This window comes from Aptenodytes patagonicus, chromosome 1 (assembly GCF_965638725.1).
Source record: "Aptenodytes patagonicus chromosome 1, bAptPat1.pri.cur, whole genome shotgun sequence".
Classification (NCBI taxonomy): Eukaryota; Metazoa; Chordata; class Aves; order Sphenisciformes; family Spheniscidae; genus Aptenodytes; species Aptenodytes patagonicus.
The window spans coordinates 103,052,790-103,074,262 of record NC_134949.1 but is presented as its reverse complement, the minus strand read 5'-3'; the positions used below and the strand labels follow the sequence as shown (position 1 = coordinate 103,074,262).

General features: G+C 40.8%; 1 protein-coding gene across 1 annotated transcript in view; it reads left to right on the top strand.

Moving 5' to 3' along the window:
* GABRR3 (gamma-aminobutyric acid type A receptor subunit rho3) overlaps positions 1-21,473 on the top strand; it is a 33,333-nt gene that overhangs the window by 10,949 nt on the left and 911 nt on the right. The window contains exons 3-8 of the mRNA XM_076351090.1: positions 7,530-7,597; positions 9,993-10,216; positions 13,704-13,786; positions 14,627-14,767; positions 18,327-18,479; positions 20,825-21,021. Coding sequence (XP_076207205.1) covers positions 7,530-7,597; positions 9,993-10,216; positions 13,704-13,786; positions 14,627-14,767; positions 18,327-18,479; positions 20,825-21,021 — 866 coding nt within the window. The remainder of the gene's footprint in view (positions 1-7,529; positions 7,598-9,992; positions 10,217-13,703; positions 13,787-14,626; positions 14,768-18,326; positions 18,480-20,824; positions 21,022-21,473) is intronic.

Genomic DNA, 21,473 nt, shown 5'->3' with positions numbered 1-21,473 from the left:
CACAGTGCATGATTTATTCAGCTCAGCACAATGCATCAACTCACAATACTGATGGGAGAAAAAAGAACTGGGTCAAAACAGCTGGGTGAAAAACAACTATTTAAAAATTATTCGCTACCTTTAGAAGAGGGACAATTTTTTGCCCTCTCCTATACCCCCTTGCGATTTTCTGCATATGTCAGGGACTTAGAATGACAGGTTTTGTTAATCTAGCTCCACTGTGCCCCTTTCCCTGAGAAGGTCAATCATCCTTTGCACCAGTTTGGGAGAAAAAGCAGCTGGAAAATTCATGCTGTTTTGAACCTGCTGGAGATCCCTCAGTTCAGGGAACTCCTACATCTGAATCTGGCTTGTTTGATTTCATTTAGCCCCATACATGCAAAGTAAATGAGGCAGACTACAGGATCCGGAGTTTTTAGTATTTATAATAAAGTAACAAAGGAAAAACAGGGAGAGCACATGCTGAATTTGATTTGTAAACTGAGCAAACATGCACAGGAAAAAAAATGGGGGAAATGAATGTAGAACTGTTGGATACTGATGCTACCAGCTGCAGTGTTACTGGAAATAATTGCTCACATGACTGGTTGCTTTCTCATGAAAGTATATCATTGCTCTGTGGAGGTAAGAGATCCTTTTTTTGACCAAATGGACACAACTCTGCTGTCGTCTATGTGAGTGTGTTTTGGCATTCTTCTGTTGATTGCAATGCCATTCCAGCTGCACAATCAGAATTCGACTCTCTGACTGTTGATTTTAAAATTTAGTCCTGACATTGTCCATTTATTAACGGATTAGAGATCAAAATCTGAGAAGCATACTGTGTCAAGATGAAGAAAAACCAGCAGGCTGCTAGCAAGCTGTTTCTACGTTTTTGCTATAGAAATGCTACTTTGTCTGCCGTTCATTATACAGTGAGGTTGAGTGAAGCAAACCAATAAGTCAGTACACCCAAACGTTCTTTAGAAAACTAAACTTACATTGTTACATTGCACTTATTCTCTAAGCCAGGCTCTTGGGTTGTTGTTTGGGGGGGGCAGGGGGTTGTTTTTTTTTCCTTTCCTGGATTTTTTTGTTTGTTTGTTTTTTGTTTTTTGTTTTGTTGCCTTCTATGTAATGTCATGGCCCTCTTTTGTTTGGAAGTCTCCAATAGATGGACTCCCACTGATGCAAACAGGTATGGACCAGCATAGTGATTTGAGTAATTCCACTAGACATTGGACTAGGAGCACGCATGTTTCCTTTGCTCAAACAGCTTTACCAGCTGCATCAGTGAACATTGTAGGAATTATGTTTAGTCCTTTCTGCTTCCAGAAGCACTGATGAAGACCAGCAGATGGGTATGTTAGGGGTCCTGCAATGGTATAATAATGCTTGCCAGTTCTGGGAAGGTTGTCTGTCTGCATAGGTCCTACCAAAGGAAACAAAAGACTGTCAGTAGACTAAGAGTCAGATCTTTTCATGACATACATCTTTGTACTACTATGGCCTAAAGTACTTCAAGTGATTTTTCAGTAGCCTGCTAAACTGACAATCTGTGAGAAGATAGCTTAAATTTGGACTGGAGAAAAAGTAAGAAATTAAATTATGTTGCCAGCACTTCTTGGAATGGCCATCCCCATGTTTTAAACTCAGTGAGAAAGGGTGAGCACAGGCCAATACCAGACAATGAACAGAGACTTCTAGCCACTCAGATCTGAGGGCCACGATACAGGCTGCCTTAGCAGCCAAAACTGTGTACGTTGAGAGAGGTGTTAGAGTGAATCCTTAGAAATCCTTTAAAGTTACTTTCTTTTCTACTATACATCTATTTATCTAGATCCTATTATTTTCTGAACTATCTTATTTCAAAATAGTGGCAGAAGTCATTGGTGTGAGCTCTTGGTTTCCTGAGTTCTGTCTCCAGTTCCTAAAAATTAACATTGCCATTAAAAAAAATCTTAGACTACCATATAGAGGAGGTCATTCTTTTATTCCTCTGTGCCTTGGTTTTCCTGACAGTAAAACCCTTCCATGCACTCTCTGAACTATTTTGCAATCTAAAGATTATGGAACCACATGATCATTGTCATTGTGTACATGCAAGTTCTCACTCTGTGTGTGTATATATGTATATATAAAAAAGTATGACAACTTTATTTTTCTTTTACATTGTGGTCTTAAGGACCTGTCATTTCCTATGCTAACAGTGGGTTAGTTAAAGAAGTTTTAAAATTGGTTATCATCTCTGCTTTGTCAACCAATATAGAGGATAATAACATTAGCAAGTAATAGAAATGATGGAAAAGAATTTAGTAGCATTTAGCTGGTCAAGAGGTAACAGTCTTTCTAGACAGTTTGCATCCCAATCTGCAATTAAGGATAATCTTAATTCCAAATTTTCAGAGGATCAGAGATCCCGTTAGCTCACTCCCCCTTATGTTTCCTCCTTCCTCAAGCTAAATTAGTAACATTTAAATTCATCTGAAGGTAAAAGGGGGGGAAAAGGAAAGAAAATAGGGCCCAATGAGTGTTCAAAAAATGCTGCAATTCTAATAGCTCTTTGCCACCAAGTTGTTTTCTGCACCACAGCCCTCCCTGAAAGGTCAGAAATATCTTCTCACTGTGGTGGAGAAGACTCGCTCTGATGAAAGTGGAATGGCTTTTTCTTATGTGTTACTGGAAGGAATAGCTGGGGTCCAGAACAGGAGGGAAATATTTTCGTAATTTGCAAGACCTCTAATAGGCTCCTTCTCCTGGATTTTTTTCTCTTACATTGCTAATTCTTCCATTCCAAGAGTTGGCTACTGCTAATACCAGTCCACCTTCATTCCTCATAAATAAGAAAGAAACAGTAACAAGAAGAAAATACCATTGCCAGTAATTCTCCTGTTTCACTCATTGCCAGAGGAAAGTAAATACACCCACATAGCTTTACTTCCCTGGGGCTTGTTTACATTTCTATCTGGTTTTCTTCCTCTACAGGCCCACAAGCCTTTTTTAGAAGAAAGTACTCCTATAGACCTTAATCCTTCCCTGGTGTCACTCTCCTGCTGGGAGCTTTCTGTAGACCTAGATTTTTTCCAGCATACAGTTACAAAGCCAACTGGGATGCAGTGGCTGTTTTTTCTAAATTCAACATTTATCTAACGGAATTTCAGGTGCAATCCACTGTGTGTTCGAAGGTCTGACTATTACAAAAATACTGTAGAATTCACTAAACCAGTCATTATTACTGTAGAAATTGATCCTAAAATGCTAAAAGGATATCCTTTTCACGTAATATCCATTCTAAAAAGGGTATTGTAGAATTTGCCTGCAGTACTAACTATTAAAAAAATTCCATGCTCATCAAGGAATTCTTTTGCTATGTTTAAACCTTTAAAATAAAAGACTGGAAATGGCTTGTGTGAAGATAAACCCATCTGAAAACAATTCTGTTTTCTCTGCTGAGGAGTAATTATCTTGAAAATCTGTGGAGCCTCCATTGTGAAAATCACTAATCCCTCTAAAATAATGATTTGTAGCAACGCTCCAGAAGCAACTGAAGCTGCTCAATTTAATAACAAAATCCTCTCTGTCATCCCCAGTTTTGTCATACTGGGAGATAAAAATAACAGCTTTGCTATGGTTACTTTTTTCCAAAGTGAATTTGATGTTGTTGCCTGATGGTCAGCCAGAGATTGAAATTCTCAATATACTAGGGAGAAAGCTGTGGTGCAGACATAGGGGTAGACAAATCACTTCACTATTCTGGCTGGTTTAGGATCCTTTCCAATGCTTATTGAAATGCTATTTTTTAAAAACATCCAATCGTGGTAAAACAAATCCAAGTGATGAAGAAATTACAGTTCTCAGCAACCTGTTCCAAATAGTTAATTGTTACTGTTTCTAGTGGAGTTGGTTTTTAATCACAGAAAGAAATGTTCCCAGAAAACTGCAAAGCTCAGAAGGCCTAGAGCAGTGTAAGGCCAATATGTATCTTATGGGGGTGGTGGTGTTGGCAACAGAAATATAAAAATGCTTCAGATCAGAAAAGTGAACGGCACACTGAAGTGACCGGGGTTGCATATATGTGCAGTGTTTAGTGTCTTTATCATCTACTTATATTTGTTGCCAAAGCAGAGTAAGAATAGGAAGAAAATACTTGCAGCTGCTATGATCTGTCAATAATAGGTCAGGGCTGGGGTCAGGGGATGTAGTTTAATAATTGTCTGTGGTGAATGCTAGACTGAACAGTATTTTCTCATTAAGCAGCATGAGTATGGTCTTTGGCCTTTCAGATAGAGAACAGGAATCTCTTTTTAAGGAGTCTGTTCCACAGTTCTAGCATTTCTACCTAATCAGGAACAAATTTCATTGTAACAGTTCCCTTTTTATTTAATTCACTTTAGAACTATCCACTATATTTCTCCTGGCCATAGCTTTTGATCTTTTATGCTATTCAGTGTCCCCACTGGCTTGGTTTTATAACAGTTCCCAACTTAGTGCAAGCTGTCCTTTGAAAGAATCAAGTGCCTCTGTGTGTATTTATGTGTAACTGGCACTTCAGTTTGTGTGCATGTAACCAACGTAATCATAAGCTGCCACTAATTTCTAGTTCTGTGATCAGTTCCTTTATATCTGCCCAGATGAGGTGAATTACTGAATGAAATTGTGCCCACGCTGGAATAGTGCTTGTTGGGGTAGGAAATTGTCTGTAATTTTTGCAAATCCCAAGAAAGTATTAGGACTGCCATCATCACATTTTGAGCACCTGTCACTAAGAAAAACCTTTTCCTCGCTACACATGATATATGGCTTAGAAAGCCCATCATCCTATTCTGTGATATGATTTGTGGGTAGCTCCTTGCCTGTTTGAAGAATGTTGATGGTAGACATTTAACTTTATTTGCTTTAGATTTGTCCTTGACTCATAAACTGGTAAAGCTGTTGTTTTATGTAGAGAGCTGCTCCCCTCTCCTCCCCTTCCACCCACATAATTCTATATAAATAGGACTAAACCCACTGTTTTTAACACGCTAGTCAAGCAAATCATCCCCCAAAGTTTTAGTAATAGCAGTTAAGATCAAATATACACCCAGATATGAGCACTTCCAGGATATCCTACCATGTGCCTCTGCCAGTCCCAGGGTGAGAGTTCGGACACACCTACAATACCAAGAAGTTGAAGCTTCCTGGTGGGTAAGGTTAGATAATACACAGTTCATCTGCCTATTTGCAGTCGCTCTAAGCAACCCTGGTAACCAACAGGCATTTTCAAGGCACAAACCGCCTCACCCCAATCTAGAATGTGCCTGTTACACTGCACGGATTTTAAAGGGAGCCAAGGGCTGAGGCCAGATTTCTATCTTCAATGCTGTTCACATGTTAGTCAGCTTTCGTACTGATCGTGCTCCTAGCCTGGAGCCCTCTGCTTCTACAGCTAGCCTGCTCCCTGAGCCACCCTGCCTTGTGTAGAGCTAGCTCAGGTGTCAGCTCTGCCATGTAGGCTTGTCCTGTTTCACCATGCAAATGAGGAGCTTGATAGACAACACCTCATCTTTCTGCGGTGTTTGCATTTAAATGATGTGTGAATGCTATTTGTGAACGATGTTCACACATCATGTGTAAATCCCACAATGACTTCTACTTAGGCTAAACCTGTCTTTAGTTTACAAGATAGTTTAGATTTCAATGGAATACTGAGAAGATGACTCCAGTCAGATTACAACCAGGCATTTTGGTACCCATACTTGGTACAAGTTGGTATTTAGCATAAGTAAACTATTTGTGTGATGTGGTCAAAACAAAGACAAGAAGTAGTCAAAACTGGTTTAGGAGAGGCATAAAAATTTTTATTGGTTTGTGTGAAGAAGCCTGGCTGGATATATACATTGATACTCTTGTGTGTCAACCTCTAGGGCAGATGTCTCCTGTTGCCTCTAGTCTCCAAAAGAAGCAGCATTTTCCCAAGTGCTGTCCAGTGTTTTACTAATAAACCAATTGACTGAACTTTGCTGTCTGGAGTCCTGAATTTTGTTTTGAGCTCTGGCCAACAGATTGAGCAATGCACTCCTCTCAGAGGGAGATGTGATTTCCAAGCCAGACAGCACAGCTCTTCTCAATGCTGAAACATGCTCCTGTGTGCCCTGCTAACTCTGAACACATTTTACCTTGCTTTCCCCTGCACAATGCATCTTCATCTGTTCTGTGCAGGGTCAAACCCTCCATTAAAAAATACAAGTCAAATCAAGAGATTACAGAGCCAGATTTTAAAATACCTCAAAAATAGTTCAAGATCTCTACTGGTAAGAACTGGAAGCAGCTGTGTAATCCTCGAGGGCTGCTATTTTAAGGATAATTCCAAAAAGAGACACAGTATTGTGGCTGGTTATCAGGAGAGTGATATTTCTGGACTATTTTGGCTTGACACTGATAAAAGGAAAAGACAAGTTAAAAAAGTTGTTGTTATCTCCTGCTGTTCAGACTTCCTTGTACTCATGTTTTGAATCAGGTTATTTTAAATGTGTACTTTAAAAATATTTTAACTGACGATTTTTAACAAATGTAATTGGAATCCCATGTACAATAATTACTATCGATTTTCATGCCAAATGTAGAATATTATTCGGGGGGGGCAGTGTATACACGTATATGCACACATCTCTCTCCTCTCCCTCCTCCCTAAGGAAGTGATTAGTCAATTGCTTTAGAGGAATGACTTGCTTGCTGAAAATTATACAGGTACATAACCCATATAGAACTAGATCCTTCATTCTAGATATTGTACACTGAAGAGACTGGAAATAATTTTATATTTTGCTGTAATTTTTAACTGATTTTTAGTCACTATTGTAAAAATGCAAATATGGTTTTATAATTTGTTCATTCAGATCCCATTGTGTTATAAACTCACAGCCTTTTTCAGTGGCATGAAATAGTGGGGTAGTGTATAAAATAAAGTCACCTAGCGCAGTTTGGTATGTATTGTACTTGATAATAAATTATGTACTCAGTAACACACAACACTCCATCACAACATGTATGTGTACAGCTTTTCCCTTACAAGGTAGTGAGCAAGCAATCCTTTTTCACAAATATCTGTGCCAAACTTTGAATAGTTAAGTAACTAAAGATAATTAGGAGGCATAATAGATATTTTGTTTATAAGTGTGGGAATAAGCATTGGAACTGGTAAGTAAGCTTTGCAATCTTTGATGTATTTGATATATTTACTTAGCTTTTCCCTATGACAGTTCTAAATAGCACTCCAAGAAGTTCATTAGCTTTGGCACCACAAGGAAGCTGTCACTGCTGTCCAAATTGCAATGCCAATAACAACTAGTCTGGCTGCAAAAAGATCACTGAAGATTTTGTACTTATTTTTACAACTGTTCAGCATCGGGTTTTACTTTGTTGCCATGGACTTTCTCATTCAGTGTACTAAGGTGGACAGACCATAGTAAATGCTGGGATGGGGTACTCTCTGTATGTTGCTAATACACAGGCTTCCCTTTAAAAATATGGATTTATGCTCCTCATCACTCTTTCATTCTGTTACATTGAAGGGTCGCCAATACCTGTGGGCATTGATGTGCAGGTAGAAAGCATTGACAGCATATCTGAAGTTGACATGGTAAGTTGGTTAGTAGAACTGGAATAAAGAATTTCAGCCAAAATTCAGGGTCTCAGAAATATCCAGCTGGATGATATAGAATAATACAGTTAAAGAAAGCAAACCCTTAAAGAGCACAACCTTGCCTTGAAGCATGCAAGTCATTCTAATTTAAACTAGTAAGTGTTATATAGGAGCACATGTTGAATTTCTCCCTGGGCAAGAGGAACAGATCAGAGTGGATAGTGCTCTGATTTGAAAAAGCCAACCATTCAGTAAGCCCCATGAGCTTCCACATGAGCTCTTAGTGCTCTGCATGTTGGATAGAATCATAGAATCATAGAATCATTGAGGTTGGAAAAGACCTCTAAGATCATCGAGTCCAACCGTCAACCCAACACCACCATGCCCACTAAACCATGTCCCTAAGCGCCTCATCTACACGTCTTTTAAATACCTCCAGGGATGGGGACTCCACCACTTCCCTGGGCAGCCTGTTCCAATGTTTCACCACTCTTTCAGTAAAGAAATTTTTCCTTACATCCAATCTAAACCTCCCCTGCCGCAGCTTGAGGCCATTTCCTCTCGTCCTATCACTTGTTACTTCGGAGAAAAGACCAACACCCACCTCGCTACAACCTCCTTTCAGGTAGTTGTAGAGAGCGATGAGGTCTCCCCTCAGCCTCCTTTTCTCCAGGCTAAACAACCCCAGTTCCCTCAGCCGCTCCTCATAAGACTTGTTCTCCAGACCCTTCACCAGCCTCGTTGCCCTTCTCTGGACACGCTCCAGCACCTCAACGTCCTTCTTGTAGTGAGGGGCCCAAAACTGAACACGGTATTCGAGGTGCGGCCTCACCAGTGCCGAGTACAGGGGCACCATCACTTCCCTACTCCTGCTGGCCACACTATTTCTGATACAGGCCAGGATGCCATTGGCCTTCTTGGCCGCCTGGGCACACTGCCGGCTCATGTTCAGCCGGCTGTCAACCAGCACCCCCAGGTCCTTCTCTGCTGGGCAGCTTTCCAGCCACTCTTCCCCAAGCCTGTAGCGCTGCATGGGGTTGTTGTGGCCAAAGTGCAGGACCCGGCACTTGGCCTTGTTGAACCTCATACAGTTGGCCTGGGCCCATCGATCCAGCCTGTCCAGGTCCCTCTGCAGAGCCTTCCTACCCTCCAGCAGATCAACACTCCCGAGGCTTCGTGTCCTTTGCTTATGCAGATCTGAATATTCCCATCATTTCTGGCATGGGTGGAGCCATGGAAATAGAAAAAACAGTTCCAGGAATGGTCCTAGGAAGGAGACACCCTCACTGCAGTCAAGGACCTGTAGCACTGGAATGCAGGCTGTTCATTCCTTGGCCGAAATTGTCACCACTGATGCCACCCAGACACTAGTGCCAAGTTGCTCTGTCCTAGAATAGCAGGGCATGTTAACTTTGCAGAGAGATCTCATTTACAACATCTTTTCACAGTGAGTGTAGCTCTAGTCGTAGGTGTTGAGTTTGCAATGGGATCTGTCAGTATGAACCCCTGCATTCCTTTGCAAACCTACCCAAATCATAAAATCATATTACAGGGGCATAAAATCATATTACAGGGGAATATCTAAGTATCTTCCCAGTATTCTTATCAGAAGTAATTGTTCTACTGAGATAAATGATGTCTGCCTAATAATGCAAAAGTTATATAGGTGAGCACAGAGCAGTCAGGCTGTGCAGAAGCTCAGACCGGGTTTGCAGCATCCTCTCCGTCTCTTTCCACATGTATATTTGCAGTCATGTTATTTCTCTAAATAGGATGATAAAATATTTGTAACAATCTTTCATATTAAAAAAAATTGTAATTCTTGTAAAATTGGATTGTTTACTCTTATGAAATTCATCATATTGTTTCTTTATGATGCATTTCATTCATAAATGTACTAATCTAAACCCCCTGTGCAATATTTGTGCAAAATGGACAGATTAATGGATTTTACAAATTGACTTAATGCTCATGAAGAACTCAAATTAATCCCTTTGTAAAGGAACCACAGTCCATTCTGGGAAAAGCTCGTGAAGGTTTCCAAAGGAAACCTGTTTCCATTTGGCTTTAGTTGGTTTTAAAGTTTCTTTATCACTTCACTGATGGCCCAATCCAGCAGACCACTGAAATCTGTAAAAGTTTTATGTAAGTATAAACAAAGTATGAACCTCAGACTCGAACACCAGTGATAAGGCAAACAGCCCATATCTCAAAGGTAGTTCTAATCTCTATTTAAACTCTTGGAGTGGCGTTTGATGCCTCTCATTGAGGATCCTCGAGATAATGTCCAGAGAAGAAATTGATCCTTTGCATGAGTTGATTACTTTGTACTGTTTTCTACTGTATGTGAATAAAACAAGCATTGTCTTCTTTTATTTTTAATTAAACAAAGGACTTCACAATGACTTTATATCTCAGACATTACTGGAAGGATGAGAGACTTTCATTTCGTAGTAACAGAAACAAAAGTATGACTTTTGATGGAAGACTGATAAAAAAGATCTGGGTACCTGATGTATTTTTTGTACACTCCAAGAGATCTTTCATCCATGATACAACTGTGGAAAACGTCATGCTCCGAGTATACCCTGATGGCAATGTACTCTTCAGTCTACGGTAAGAACAATACCCTTTATAAGAAAATACGTGACTGCAATTGTGGACCAGTAGTCTGTACAGCGAGAAATTACTGGAAATACTTGCCATTAAGATTCTGATACTGGACTGACATTAATCCCCTGGCATCAGATAATGGGAACTGGTGACCAGGGTACCAGTGGGAAAATAAATTTAGGATTGATAACATGTAGATAACATATTTTTCTATCATTCACATATTGTTTCCTGTCACAGGATAATGGCAGTTTTTTCATCTGTTGTAAATAACACTGAAGTTTATCAAGTGTTAATTCATTGCCAGTGGTTTTAGCAATATTGCAGTAGTTTTACTGTTAAGTACAGTAAAGCCCAAATTATTAGCAAAAAACAAATGTGTTTTTTTCTCCTCTGAGTCTTTTAAAACTGTCTGTCTCAGCTACTTTCACCCTGGGATACCTGTAAACATGCCATTGATATTAATCGGGGCTCCAGATAGGCACGGAGGGCAGATTATTGGTGCTGATACCAGCAATGTTAGGTAGGCGTGTTGTGTGACTACAGGGAACTGCAAAGTGAAACAGCAATTTCAGGACTGGAACAGCAAGGTCATTAAATGTGTCTCCCTTCTATCTACATGTTATTGCTTTTCTTTATGAAGCAGATTTGGATGATGTGGCAGAAATAGTTTTAATGGAGGAATTTCCCCCCTAGGGTAAAGGCCCTGAGGCCTGTGCATTGCAGAAATCACATTAATTAGGCCTGTGCACAGAGGTGATATTTCACTGAATCTGGGTAGTCTGAAGATTTATGCAAGTACCTGAGATTTTGGCTATGTAATAATTGTTCCTACAAGTAATGAATTTATCTACCCTTTCATGAAGACATGCGGAAACCCTCACAACAACAGCTGTACACCACTTTAAAATAGCGTGTGTTCAAGAATCACACTGACCAGTAAGAAACAATGAGGTGAAGTATGCATTTTGTCGCTATATTCATTTCCATGCTTCATGAGAGAGAGAGGGATCAGGGGAACTACACTACTACACTAAGGCTTACAGCAGTGGTTCTCCATGTGAGGGGTATGACATACATTCAGCTAGGGGAAGGAAGAGTGGCGAAGAGGCATAAGATGGGCAAACACACTCTGTCAGCTTGCTGGAGAGGTAAAGCGTCATCAAGATTAACAGCAAGAAATCGTGCACAAATAGTTACAAACCAAAGGGAGCATGTGATGGGAAGGACAGAAATGGAGAGAAAGAAAAAAGCGAGATTGGAGGGAAGGAAAAGGAGGAGGTAGAGCTGAGGGACAGACACTGTGAATCGATTTGCTCTGTTTGCTCATTGCTCAGAATCCCCTCTGTGATGGGAGCCCTTGCCCTGTGTCCTGCATCACATTTGCAAGCTGGTGCTCTACTTTTCTTCCTTGCCCTCGTCCTCTCTGCTCCCACAGTTATCTTTCCCTAACCCTGCATTACCAGATGGTGTGTACTGGGTGACTCCTTGCTCTGACAGGTGAGCTTGCAGCCAGCCTCACCTTCCTGTGCCGGTGAATAGCAAAGCCCCAAAATTCCTACCAAACCTGTGGATTTCTTCCTGGTGTCCTGGTTTTGGCTGGGATAGAGTTAATGTTCTTCCTAGTAGCTGGTACAGTGCTGCGTGTTGGATTTAGGTTGAGAATAACATTGATAACACACCAATGTTTTAGTTGTTGCTAAGTAGTGCTTACACTAGTCAAGGACTTTTCAGCTTCCCACGCTCTACTGACTGAGAAGGCTGGAGGTGCACAAGAAGCTGGGAGGGGGCACAGCCAGGACAGCTGACCCAAACTGGCCACAGGGATATCCCATACCGTGTGACGTCATGCTCAGTATATAAACTGGGTGGAGTTGGCTGGGGGGGCCGCTGCTCGGGGACTGGCTGGGCATCGGTCGGCGGGTGGTGAGCAATTGCATCATGCATCACTTGCTTTGTATATTCTTTTATTAGTATTATTATTATTACTATTTTACTTTATTTCAATTATTAAACTGTTCTTATCTCAACCCACGGGTTTTCTCACTTTTACTCTTCCGATTCTCTCCCCCATCCCACTGTGGGGGCGGGGAGTGAGCGAGCGGCTGTGTGGTGCTCAGTTGCCAACTGGGGTTGAACCACGACACTGGACATAAGCAGGAAGGGCAGGTGCCCTGTCCTGTTCCTTTCCTTCTCTATCAGTTCTTATCAAACTGAGAGGCAGGGAAAGGAGTGACCTAAAGGCTGGTGAACCAAGGTTTTAAAATGATTAAGGTGAAGCAATGTGTTTCTAGCCTGAGTGCTGTTAATGTGTATGTTCCTAAAGAATCAGATGCTCATTAAAACACCCTTTTTGTATTGCCAGTTTTACATGCAGTGGGTAGATTATATTCTAAATACTTATTTGCAAGAAATCTGCATATCCCACAGTTTTTCTTCAGTGCCTAGCATCCAGGATTTTATTGAAACAAAGCGGAACAAAAATCCAGATTTGTTGCTAAAAGTCTTTCTTTTTTTTTCAATCAACATTTTCTTGTTGTTCCCCTGATCCTTTAGTCAATAGCTAAAAGGTGGAAACAACATCCATAGTTGGAAGTCTTATGCATGATTTTAAAGATGTACCACTCTTACAATCTCATTTCAAGCCAGTAAAATCTTACACTTGTAAAAATTCAGCTACAGTGTGATTACCAATCACAAGTTTTCAAAGATCACTTATATACCCAGTATATCGCTTATCACTTAAATCCCTGTAGGATTCAGTTTGGGAAAAACTGAAAAATCAAACTAAAACATCAAGTGACATGCAAGCTGTGACAAGAAAGAGAAATTTGGCAATATTTACCATATTTACCATGCCTCTAGCCTTTTTTTGTTTATTGGTTAAAATGTCAAGGCACATTTACCTTCTAAACATTTGTGAAAAAGCAGGTGGAATGCAAAATAATGTCTTTGCCTAGATTTCCCTAAGTTTTTTAGAGTATAAGGCATTTCCATGGTGTTGAAGAGGAGAGTAGGCTTCCAGAAATTGCAGCTTATCTTTTTATGCAATTAAATATTATAACCCTTCTAGCTGGGAAAATAGCAGTTGGAATAATATGTGCTCTAATCTGTAATATTATCTACTCCAATCTGTGAGAAATCCAGTCAAGAAATGTGAACTCTCCTTGTTAATCTTCGTAAGTGTAACCCTTCAAAGCAAAATGTGTGAAAGGCTAATGAAGGATCAGGCCAGTAAAGGGTTTAAAAATTGAAGGTAAAGTACTTAATAAGAAAGATTATTTATGTTTTAAAAACATGGTTCTCTCACTGATTTAGTTTTATCTCACTATCTTGAAGCAATTTTAGAAGCATCTAAAAAAAGTAGAAAAACTCAATCATTATGATTCTAAACAGCCAGTTGGTTGGGCATCTCACGAAGATGTCTGCACAACCCTAAGAAAGTATGAAATTTTTCATTTAATTTCTGTTTTTCTGTTCCTTTCTGCAGAATAACAGTTTCTGCTATGTGTTTCATGGATTTCAGTAGGTTTCCTCTGGACACTCAGAACTGTTCTTTAGAACTGGAAAGCTGTAAGTTTAATTCATACCTGTTCTTCACATGTGCATTCTTACCAACACTCCATCTTGTTCATAATACCTTTTTCACTTATTTTGGTGTGTGACCTGAACCCTTCAACCTGTACATATTAAACTGTGGCCAGTTTGGGATCTTTCCAGAACTCGGTGAGCTTTGGGAAGATAGAAAAACCATGATGCACACTGCTTTGTTTCAACTGGGTTGGTATTCCAAGGCCTAAATCTAAAAATGTTTCCTCTGTCAAAAATCATGGTTTTTTTCTGAGAAAAAAGTGCAAGTTAAAAGTAAAATAAGATGTCAATATTTGACCTCATGGAAAAATGAAACTGAGTGCTTGTGTTACTGTGAAATGTCTGCTTTCTCACCCCTGACTCAGTTGTCTGTAGTAAACTGTAAAGCTGGACAACAAAAGGTAGTTCTGTTTTGCAGAGCCTTTTGATACCTCAGAATTTATTCTTATTTGTATTGTGAGTAAAACTGGGATGCTGGTTTGTTGTTTAGTCTTGGAAAAGAGAACAGATCCCTAGTGTTCAGGCAGTCTGCTCAGTGTGGCAGCTCCAGAGGTCCAATCGCATGTGCCTTGTGACCCTGAGCATGCCCATGTCCCCCTTCTGTCAGGTAAGCTGCTGGCAGGGCACAGGACTGGGCTTCACTTGGAACAAGGTGGAATGTGGTCTTTGCAAATTTTTCCATGTCAACTAACTGGCAAATTGGTGTGAAAAAAATGTTTCTTTGGGGTTTTCCCAAATTGTTTGAGTGGTCTCCTATCCCTAAGAAAAGAAAACAGGCATTATTCCAGCAGAAGAGGTGATTTTGTTTTTACTATCTCATAGATGCATACAATGAAGATGATCTGATGTTATACTGGAAACATGGAAACAAGTCCCTAAGCACAGATGAGCACATCTCCCTCTCCCAGTTTTTCATCGAAGAATTCAGTGCTTCCAGTGGACTAGCTTTTTACAGCAGTACTGGTATAGTAAGCCCCTGTCATTAAAAGAAAGAAGCACAGGACACAATCATGCAGAATGTCTTTCACATTTAAATTTGTTGCTAATAAATGACTGTAATTGCTGAGAGATCTCAGTTAAAATGAGATCTGTCAATCAAACTGGTCTGTTGGCCTCGGTCCTCAGTTCTCTTCACATTACCAGTGTAACACTTTCTTGATATTAGAAGGCCATAATAATACTTGTAACTTAACATCTGACAAAAAGAACCTGAAAAAAATGCACAACCAAATATATGCTGTTGTGAGCTCTTGCAAAATCGTGGTGCTTCTCTGAAAGCCACTGGAATATTGGATTTACAGGAATCTTTGGTTCCTGGTTATATAGAAAAGCTTGAAAATGCAAACCCTAAAGGGTCAAGTACTAGAAAGCAAACAAGAGGAACCCCAGTGTGTTTTATTGTCTAAAATCTCCTCCTTTTTGGAGCTGTAAAATGTCATTAAAGTCTACTAACTATAAGATTTCTGCATGAGAGCATTTATAACCTATTGAGGTCTAATTCATGGTTTGCTTAATGTTCTATGTTTATAGATAAAGTTGCACAAAAAAATCCCTTTATGTCAGTGCTACATTGTTTAAATACAGATATCTACCCCAGACAGGTTTTTATTTCTCCCTATAGATCATGAACTATACTTTCTGGCAAACTGCACAAGGCTTTAGAAGTTTATTATAGTCTTGATTTCATGCAAGGTGGGTTTTATTTTCTTTGTATTTGTACATGCAATTATAAATTTTGAAATACTTCTCTATGTAAGTAGTCTAACCATATGTTTTTAAGCAGATAAAACAGCATGCTTGCTACTGTACTTTCCAGTCTGAGTCAATTCATTTCAGTGTGGATATTGCCTTTTATGTCAAGGCAGATTAATAAAATAGAAATTATTCCATGTAATATGATGAAATGCATAACACTTTGGAAAAAAGCCTTTAAGACATACAGGAAAGCTGCAAATAGATTTATTTACTGTATTTTATTTACAGGATAGGTTCTTTTTGCACTTAAAAAAGAGCCATTCATGGTCAACAGCTCAATGTCCAGGTGGAGACTGGTGACGAGTGGCGTCCCGCAGGCGTCCGTATTGGGACCGGTACTGTTTAATATCTTCATCAGTGACATAGACAGTGGGATCGAGTGCACCCTCAGCAAGTTTGCAGATGACACCAAGCTGAGTGGTGCGGTTGACACGCCAGAGGGACGGGATGCCATCCAGAGAGACCTGCACAAGCTCGAGAAGTGGGCCTGTGTGAACCTCATGAGGTTTAACAAGGCCAAGTGCAAGGTCCTGCACCCGGGTCGGGGCAGCCCCCAGTATCAATACAGGCTGGGGGATGAAGGGATTGAGAGCAGCCCTGCTGAGAAGGACTTGGGGGTACTGGTGGAGGAAAAGCTGGACATGAGCCGGCAATGTGCACTCGCAGCCCATAAGGCCAACCGTACCCTGGGCTGCATCCAAAGAAGCGTGGCCAGCAGGTCGAGGGAGGTGATTCTGCCCCTCTACTCTGCTCTGGTGAGACCCCACCTGGAGGACTGCGTCCAGCTCTGGAGCCCTCAGTACAGAAAAGACACGGACCCATTAGAGTGGTCCAGAAGAGGGCCACGAAAATGATCGGGGGGATGGAACACCTCTCCTATGAAGAAAGGCTGAGAGAGTTGGGGTTGTTCAGCCTCGAGAAGAGAAGGCTTCAGGGAGACCTCATTGCAGCCTATCTACTTAAAGGGGGCTTATAAGAACGATGGAGAGAGGCTTTTTACCAGGGCCTGTAGTGACAGGACAAGGTGGAATGGCTTTAAACTAAAGGGGGGTAGATTTAGACTAGATCTAAGGAAGAAATTTTTTACACTGAGGGTGGTGAAACACTGGCACAGGTTGCCCAGAGAGGTGGTGGATGCCCCATCCCTGGAAACATTGCAGGTCAGGTTGGACGGGGCTCTGAGCAACCTGATCTAGTTGAAGATGTCCCTGCCCATGGCAGGGGGTTGGAACTAGATGGTCTTTAAAGGTCCCTTCCAACCCAAACTATTCTATTATTCTATGATTCTATGATTCATGTTTGTGGTGGCTGATATTGAATGCAGAAATTCCAGTTTAAATTATGATGCAGCCTAAGCAGTGAGGGATTGACAGCTTAATCAGGTTCTTCATCCTTGTCTCTTGCTCGTGTACGAGCTACGAACAGAGCTCCAGTGTTCAAGAGCCACTGTCATGTGAGAAGAGAGCGAGTGATACCTTACTGTCATAACTGTGCCCTGCTGAGAGCTACGTCAAATTTGTCCTTGTTGCAAGAAGGAGACTGGCATTTTTTTCCACCAAGCTGCAATCGCTGTGTGTTGAAACTGGGTTCCAGGAACTCAGCTGGCTTCTTTCTGCCTTGCTATTCTCATCAAAAAACTCTCATGCAAGCAAATACGGCTTTGTGCACAACAGTGCAACCTCATACCACCCCTGAACCCAGGTTCTTTTATTTTGCTTCTTGTTGGAAGAAAATGATTACCCAGAGACCCCTGCCTCCTGAAAAAAGTAATAGTGGGGAACAATCAGCACAACTAATGGGAACCATCTCCCCCTGAAGAGTCTCGGGCAAAAAAATGGACAAAAAAGCTGCTCACAAAGCAGCCTTATGCATTTCAGGTTCTGCATATCCTTTCCTGTGAATCTTGGTGAACTACACGTGCATAGCATTTAGGCTTTTGGAGTTCCTTGGCCTCCGAAGGAGCAACAATTTCAATCAATTTTTGAGACAATCATTTTTAAAACCAAAAACCCTCTCCACAACTGAAAACACACAGAGCATATTTAATATTAGATGGGGTTATTGATGAGATATTCTTTTTTAGAAAGTCTCTCTTTGTGATGGCATGACTGCTCCAACACAGGCTCATTGATGTCTCTATTTGTACTGGGCAGGCAGATGCTGCGCAGCCAGCCACTTTTGTCTTCTTTTCACCTCACTATAAACGGATTTCTCTCCCATCGCAGGAGGTATAGCACACACGCTTTGCTGCACAGGCAGAGCACACCCCAAAATTCACTAGATGGCACCCTTTCCTCTAAAGTCAACGCTGGGCAGGCAAACCGGTCTGATCGTAGGAAACGAAGTGCTGCTTGTTGCTGGCTATTTGTAGCGTGAGAGAAGGCAGGCTACTTTTTGGGGGAGACAGGGTGTTGGCTTCACTGTCCTAGTTGGCCTGGACAATTATATCCTGTCTGTATTCTCCCGGCAGTTTCACTTGAAGTCTATCTATTTTTTTTCCATTTCCTAACCTCAATTATAATATAGTATTTTATTAATGCAGTCATGATGCTTCACTCCCAAGGCAACAGTATTTTAATGAGGTATGACGGACAGTTTGTAAAGCACTATATAAAACCAAGGTGGTGGCAATATTTCTTAGGCATTTGCTATTACTGATGTGGATATACCATTCCTACTGGAAGGAGGGGGCCAGTGAACAGAGCTCACAAATAACACAGCTCTCTTCTCTTCTGCCGCAACCTATTCCTCTCTCTTTTTTCAATAGGTTGGTACAATCGACTTTTTATAAACTTTGCACTCCGGAGACATATTTTCTTTTTTGTGCTACAATCCTATTTCCCAGCCATGCTGATGGTGATGCTGTCTTGGGTTTCATTTTGGATTGACAGAAGAGCCGTTCCTGCCAGGGTATCGTTAGGTAAACCTTTAACGTATATTCTTTTGGGAAATATAGAATGGATAGGGGAGAGGTTTTGAAGCTACCTTAGCTTCCTATTTACGCAGGATATGAGCAAGTATATCAGGTAATTGCCTGAAAAACACTATTATTGCCACTGTTGTCACTACCGCAAATTCCTTTAGTCAACCTCTACCTTTGGAAGTTGGATGCTTGTTCAGACTGCTTTGCTATATTAGAAAAGAGCTCACACACCACGGAAGGAAAAAGGGATGATTCTGCAGATTTCTCTACATAGAATTTTACTTCATTCCTTTTTTTTTTTTTGCAAGGACTGGGTTGGCTTTTTCCTCCCCTCTTCCCAGCAAAGTAACAGGTAGTCAGATCCCTCCCCAAATCCGTGGTTCAGGAGAGATACTTAATAGGCATAGCACAATCTATCTAAAAGCTTTGCAGCTCTGCTTTCTCTCTAGAAACACTTGATATCTTCCCACCAACTTGGAACCACTTTTCTGACTTGTCCTATGTAGCAAAGCCTTTCTTTGTTAGGCATCTTGAAAATGTTTGCTTTGGTGCCTTAACTGTGCAAGGCACACAGGCTTCTGTGGAAGCCAAAGAGTAAGTTGGGCATCTTTCTGCACTCACAGTTTTAGTTCTGAACACCACAGATCAGGAGAAAAAGACAAATTACAGTGGTTTTTTTATAATGTTATTGTTTTTCTCAGCGATGAATCAGTTGATACCGCTTCAAGACTGCCTTTGTTGGGAATGTAATGCTAATGGCCTTGGAATGAGTACATTTTTTCAAAGATTAGCATCTCTGTGAAGATCTGATGGAAATTTGTTAAGATATCTAATGTAACCATAACGCATTTGAGTCCTGCAACTGTCGGTTTAAGAATTAGTAAAGAAGCTCCTGTTCTTTCTTCTCACTGATGCTAGTCCCAGAAGCCAACTGTATGTTGCCATATTTCTTAGACAAGTGAAAATTTGAGGATCTTTGTTTAAGAAACAAACTTGCATGTACTGAGGGAGCCCTCAATTTTTATCTACAGCTATATCAATCTAGAAAAAATAGGACTGTAGCTACCTCAGATCCCTTTCTATTGGCACAGTCTAAAGCTATTAATACATGAGATATAAATCTATTTGTTAGTCTAAAAATAAATTATGGTACCTCCTACCTATTAATGCATCTACCAATTCCTTTTATTTATAAGAAATTTAACTTAATCTTTAAAAACAAAGTTTTAATTCTCAGTAGGTCATTTGTAATGTTGTCAAGATGGTTTTGCTGATCATGTTCTTTAATTTATATATGGATTTCTGCAGAAGGTTATGCATCAGGAGTTCTAGGAAAAATGCACATTTCGTTAGCATAAGCATACATAATTTATAGGCAATGTTAACAACAAAGTTTAAAAAGCTTAGCTCCCTAGCCTAGAGTATACATCTTTTAAATAAATTGATTTCCTCTTATATGATATATTTCGAACTCCATCCTTCAACCTAAGGAACTTGCAGAGAGGGAGAGGGAAAACTCTTGTATGTTCCAGTGGGCTTGGACTAGCATAAAACTGGAGAAGGGCTATACTGAGACCCAGCTGAAAAGCCGTGCTATCAGCCAGTGCTGTCTCACCGGTGTTAATGAGGTGTCTTCACTTTCAGTGTTCCATTCATTTCTTTAAAAGCAGGGCCTCTGTTGGGTGTTGGTGGGGTTTTTTTCTGAGATAGAGCAAAACAAAATGAGATGAATAGCTGCACAAGAGGAGAGATTGAAAAGATGAGGGTGAAATTCTGGACACACTGAAGTAAACAAAAAGTATTTCTTAGTTTCAATGGATATAGCATTTTTATGCTAGAGTGTTTTTAGAGAACCATGGAGTTATGAGAGAGACATACAAGCTGATACATGTTCTCAAGAAGTACAATCTGAGAAGGGGTTGGGAGGGAAACTGGTGATTCTTTAGTGACTCTCCGGGACAAGAAAGTGTGTAGTGGAGATCCTGGCTCTGGAAAGTAAGGGAAGACCACAAACCTGCTTTTGCTTCCCTATAGCGGTGCCTAAAGCTGTCATAGAAATGTGTTCCTTATGCTGCTGAATCACCAGTGTTGTGTCCCCGCGGTTCGAACCTGGTGGGACAAAGGTCTAACTGCATGCACTGAGCAGAGAGATGATTTACTGGATTCAGTATTGTATGTGATAGGTCTTTCATGGTTCAGTCCACCTTTCAGAGCCTGTGCAATGAAGTTAAAGGCAGCGTCAATCATATGCCCTCACAAAGCTGTGCTGTCCAAGCAACGGTGATGAGCTAAACAGAACCAGCTGGCCAGTATTATGATAACCTCCCCTTTTTCCTTGGCAGGTATAACCACAGTGCTGACAATGTCAACCATCATGACAGGAGTAAGTGCCTCAATGCCTCAAGTGTCTTACATAAAGGCTGTGGATGTGTATTTATGGATCAGCTTCCTTTTTGTCTTCCTGTCTGTCATCGAATATGCAGCAGTGAACTATCTCACCACAATTGAAGAGAGAAAGCAACTCAAAAAAAGGGGCAAGGTACAATCCTCTGTCTTTTGTTGCCTTCAGAAAGCATCACAGAAGCCACAGAGTAATCCTGATACACCATTGTGATAACAGCACAGTAACCATCTCTGTGACTCCACTCTGTATCTCACGTTTCTTTACTTGGCTGAAGGGAGGAAATGTATCATCCTCTTTGAGATCTTGAGAAGGTCTGTGCTTTCTCTCCCTTCCTTTTCCTGTGACAGAGGTTAGGGAGTACATCTCCTGATTTCCACACACCCCCCACCCCCCCACACCCCCCCAGAGGAAGGTAGCCTTCATTCTGTTCTCAAATACCTATTGATCAAGGTATTTTTCCTCTCCCTGAAATATACCCCAGAATGCACTCATGTAATATTTCCCCCTCTTTCTTGTGAAGCAGAGTCTATTTCTCCTTCTCCTGCTTCACCATTTTCAATTAGGAAGATGGGTTTAATGATGCCTTT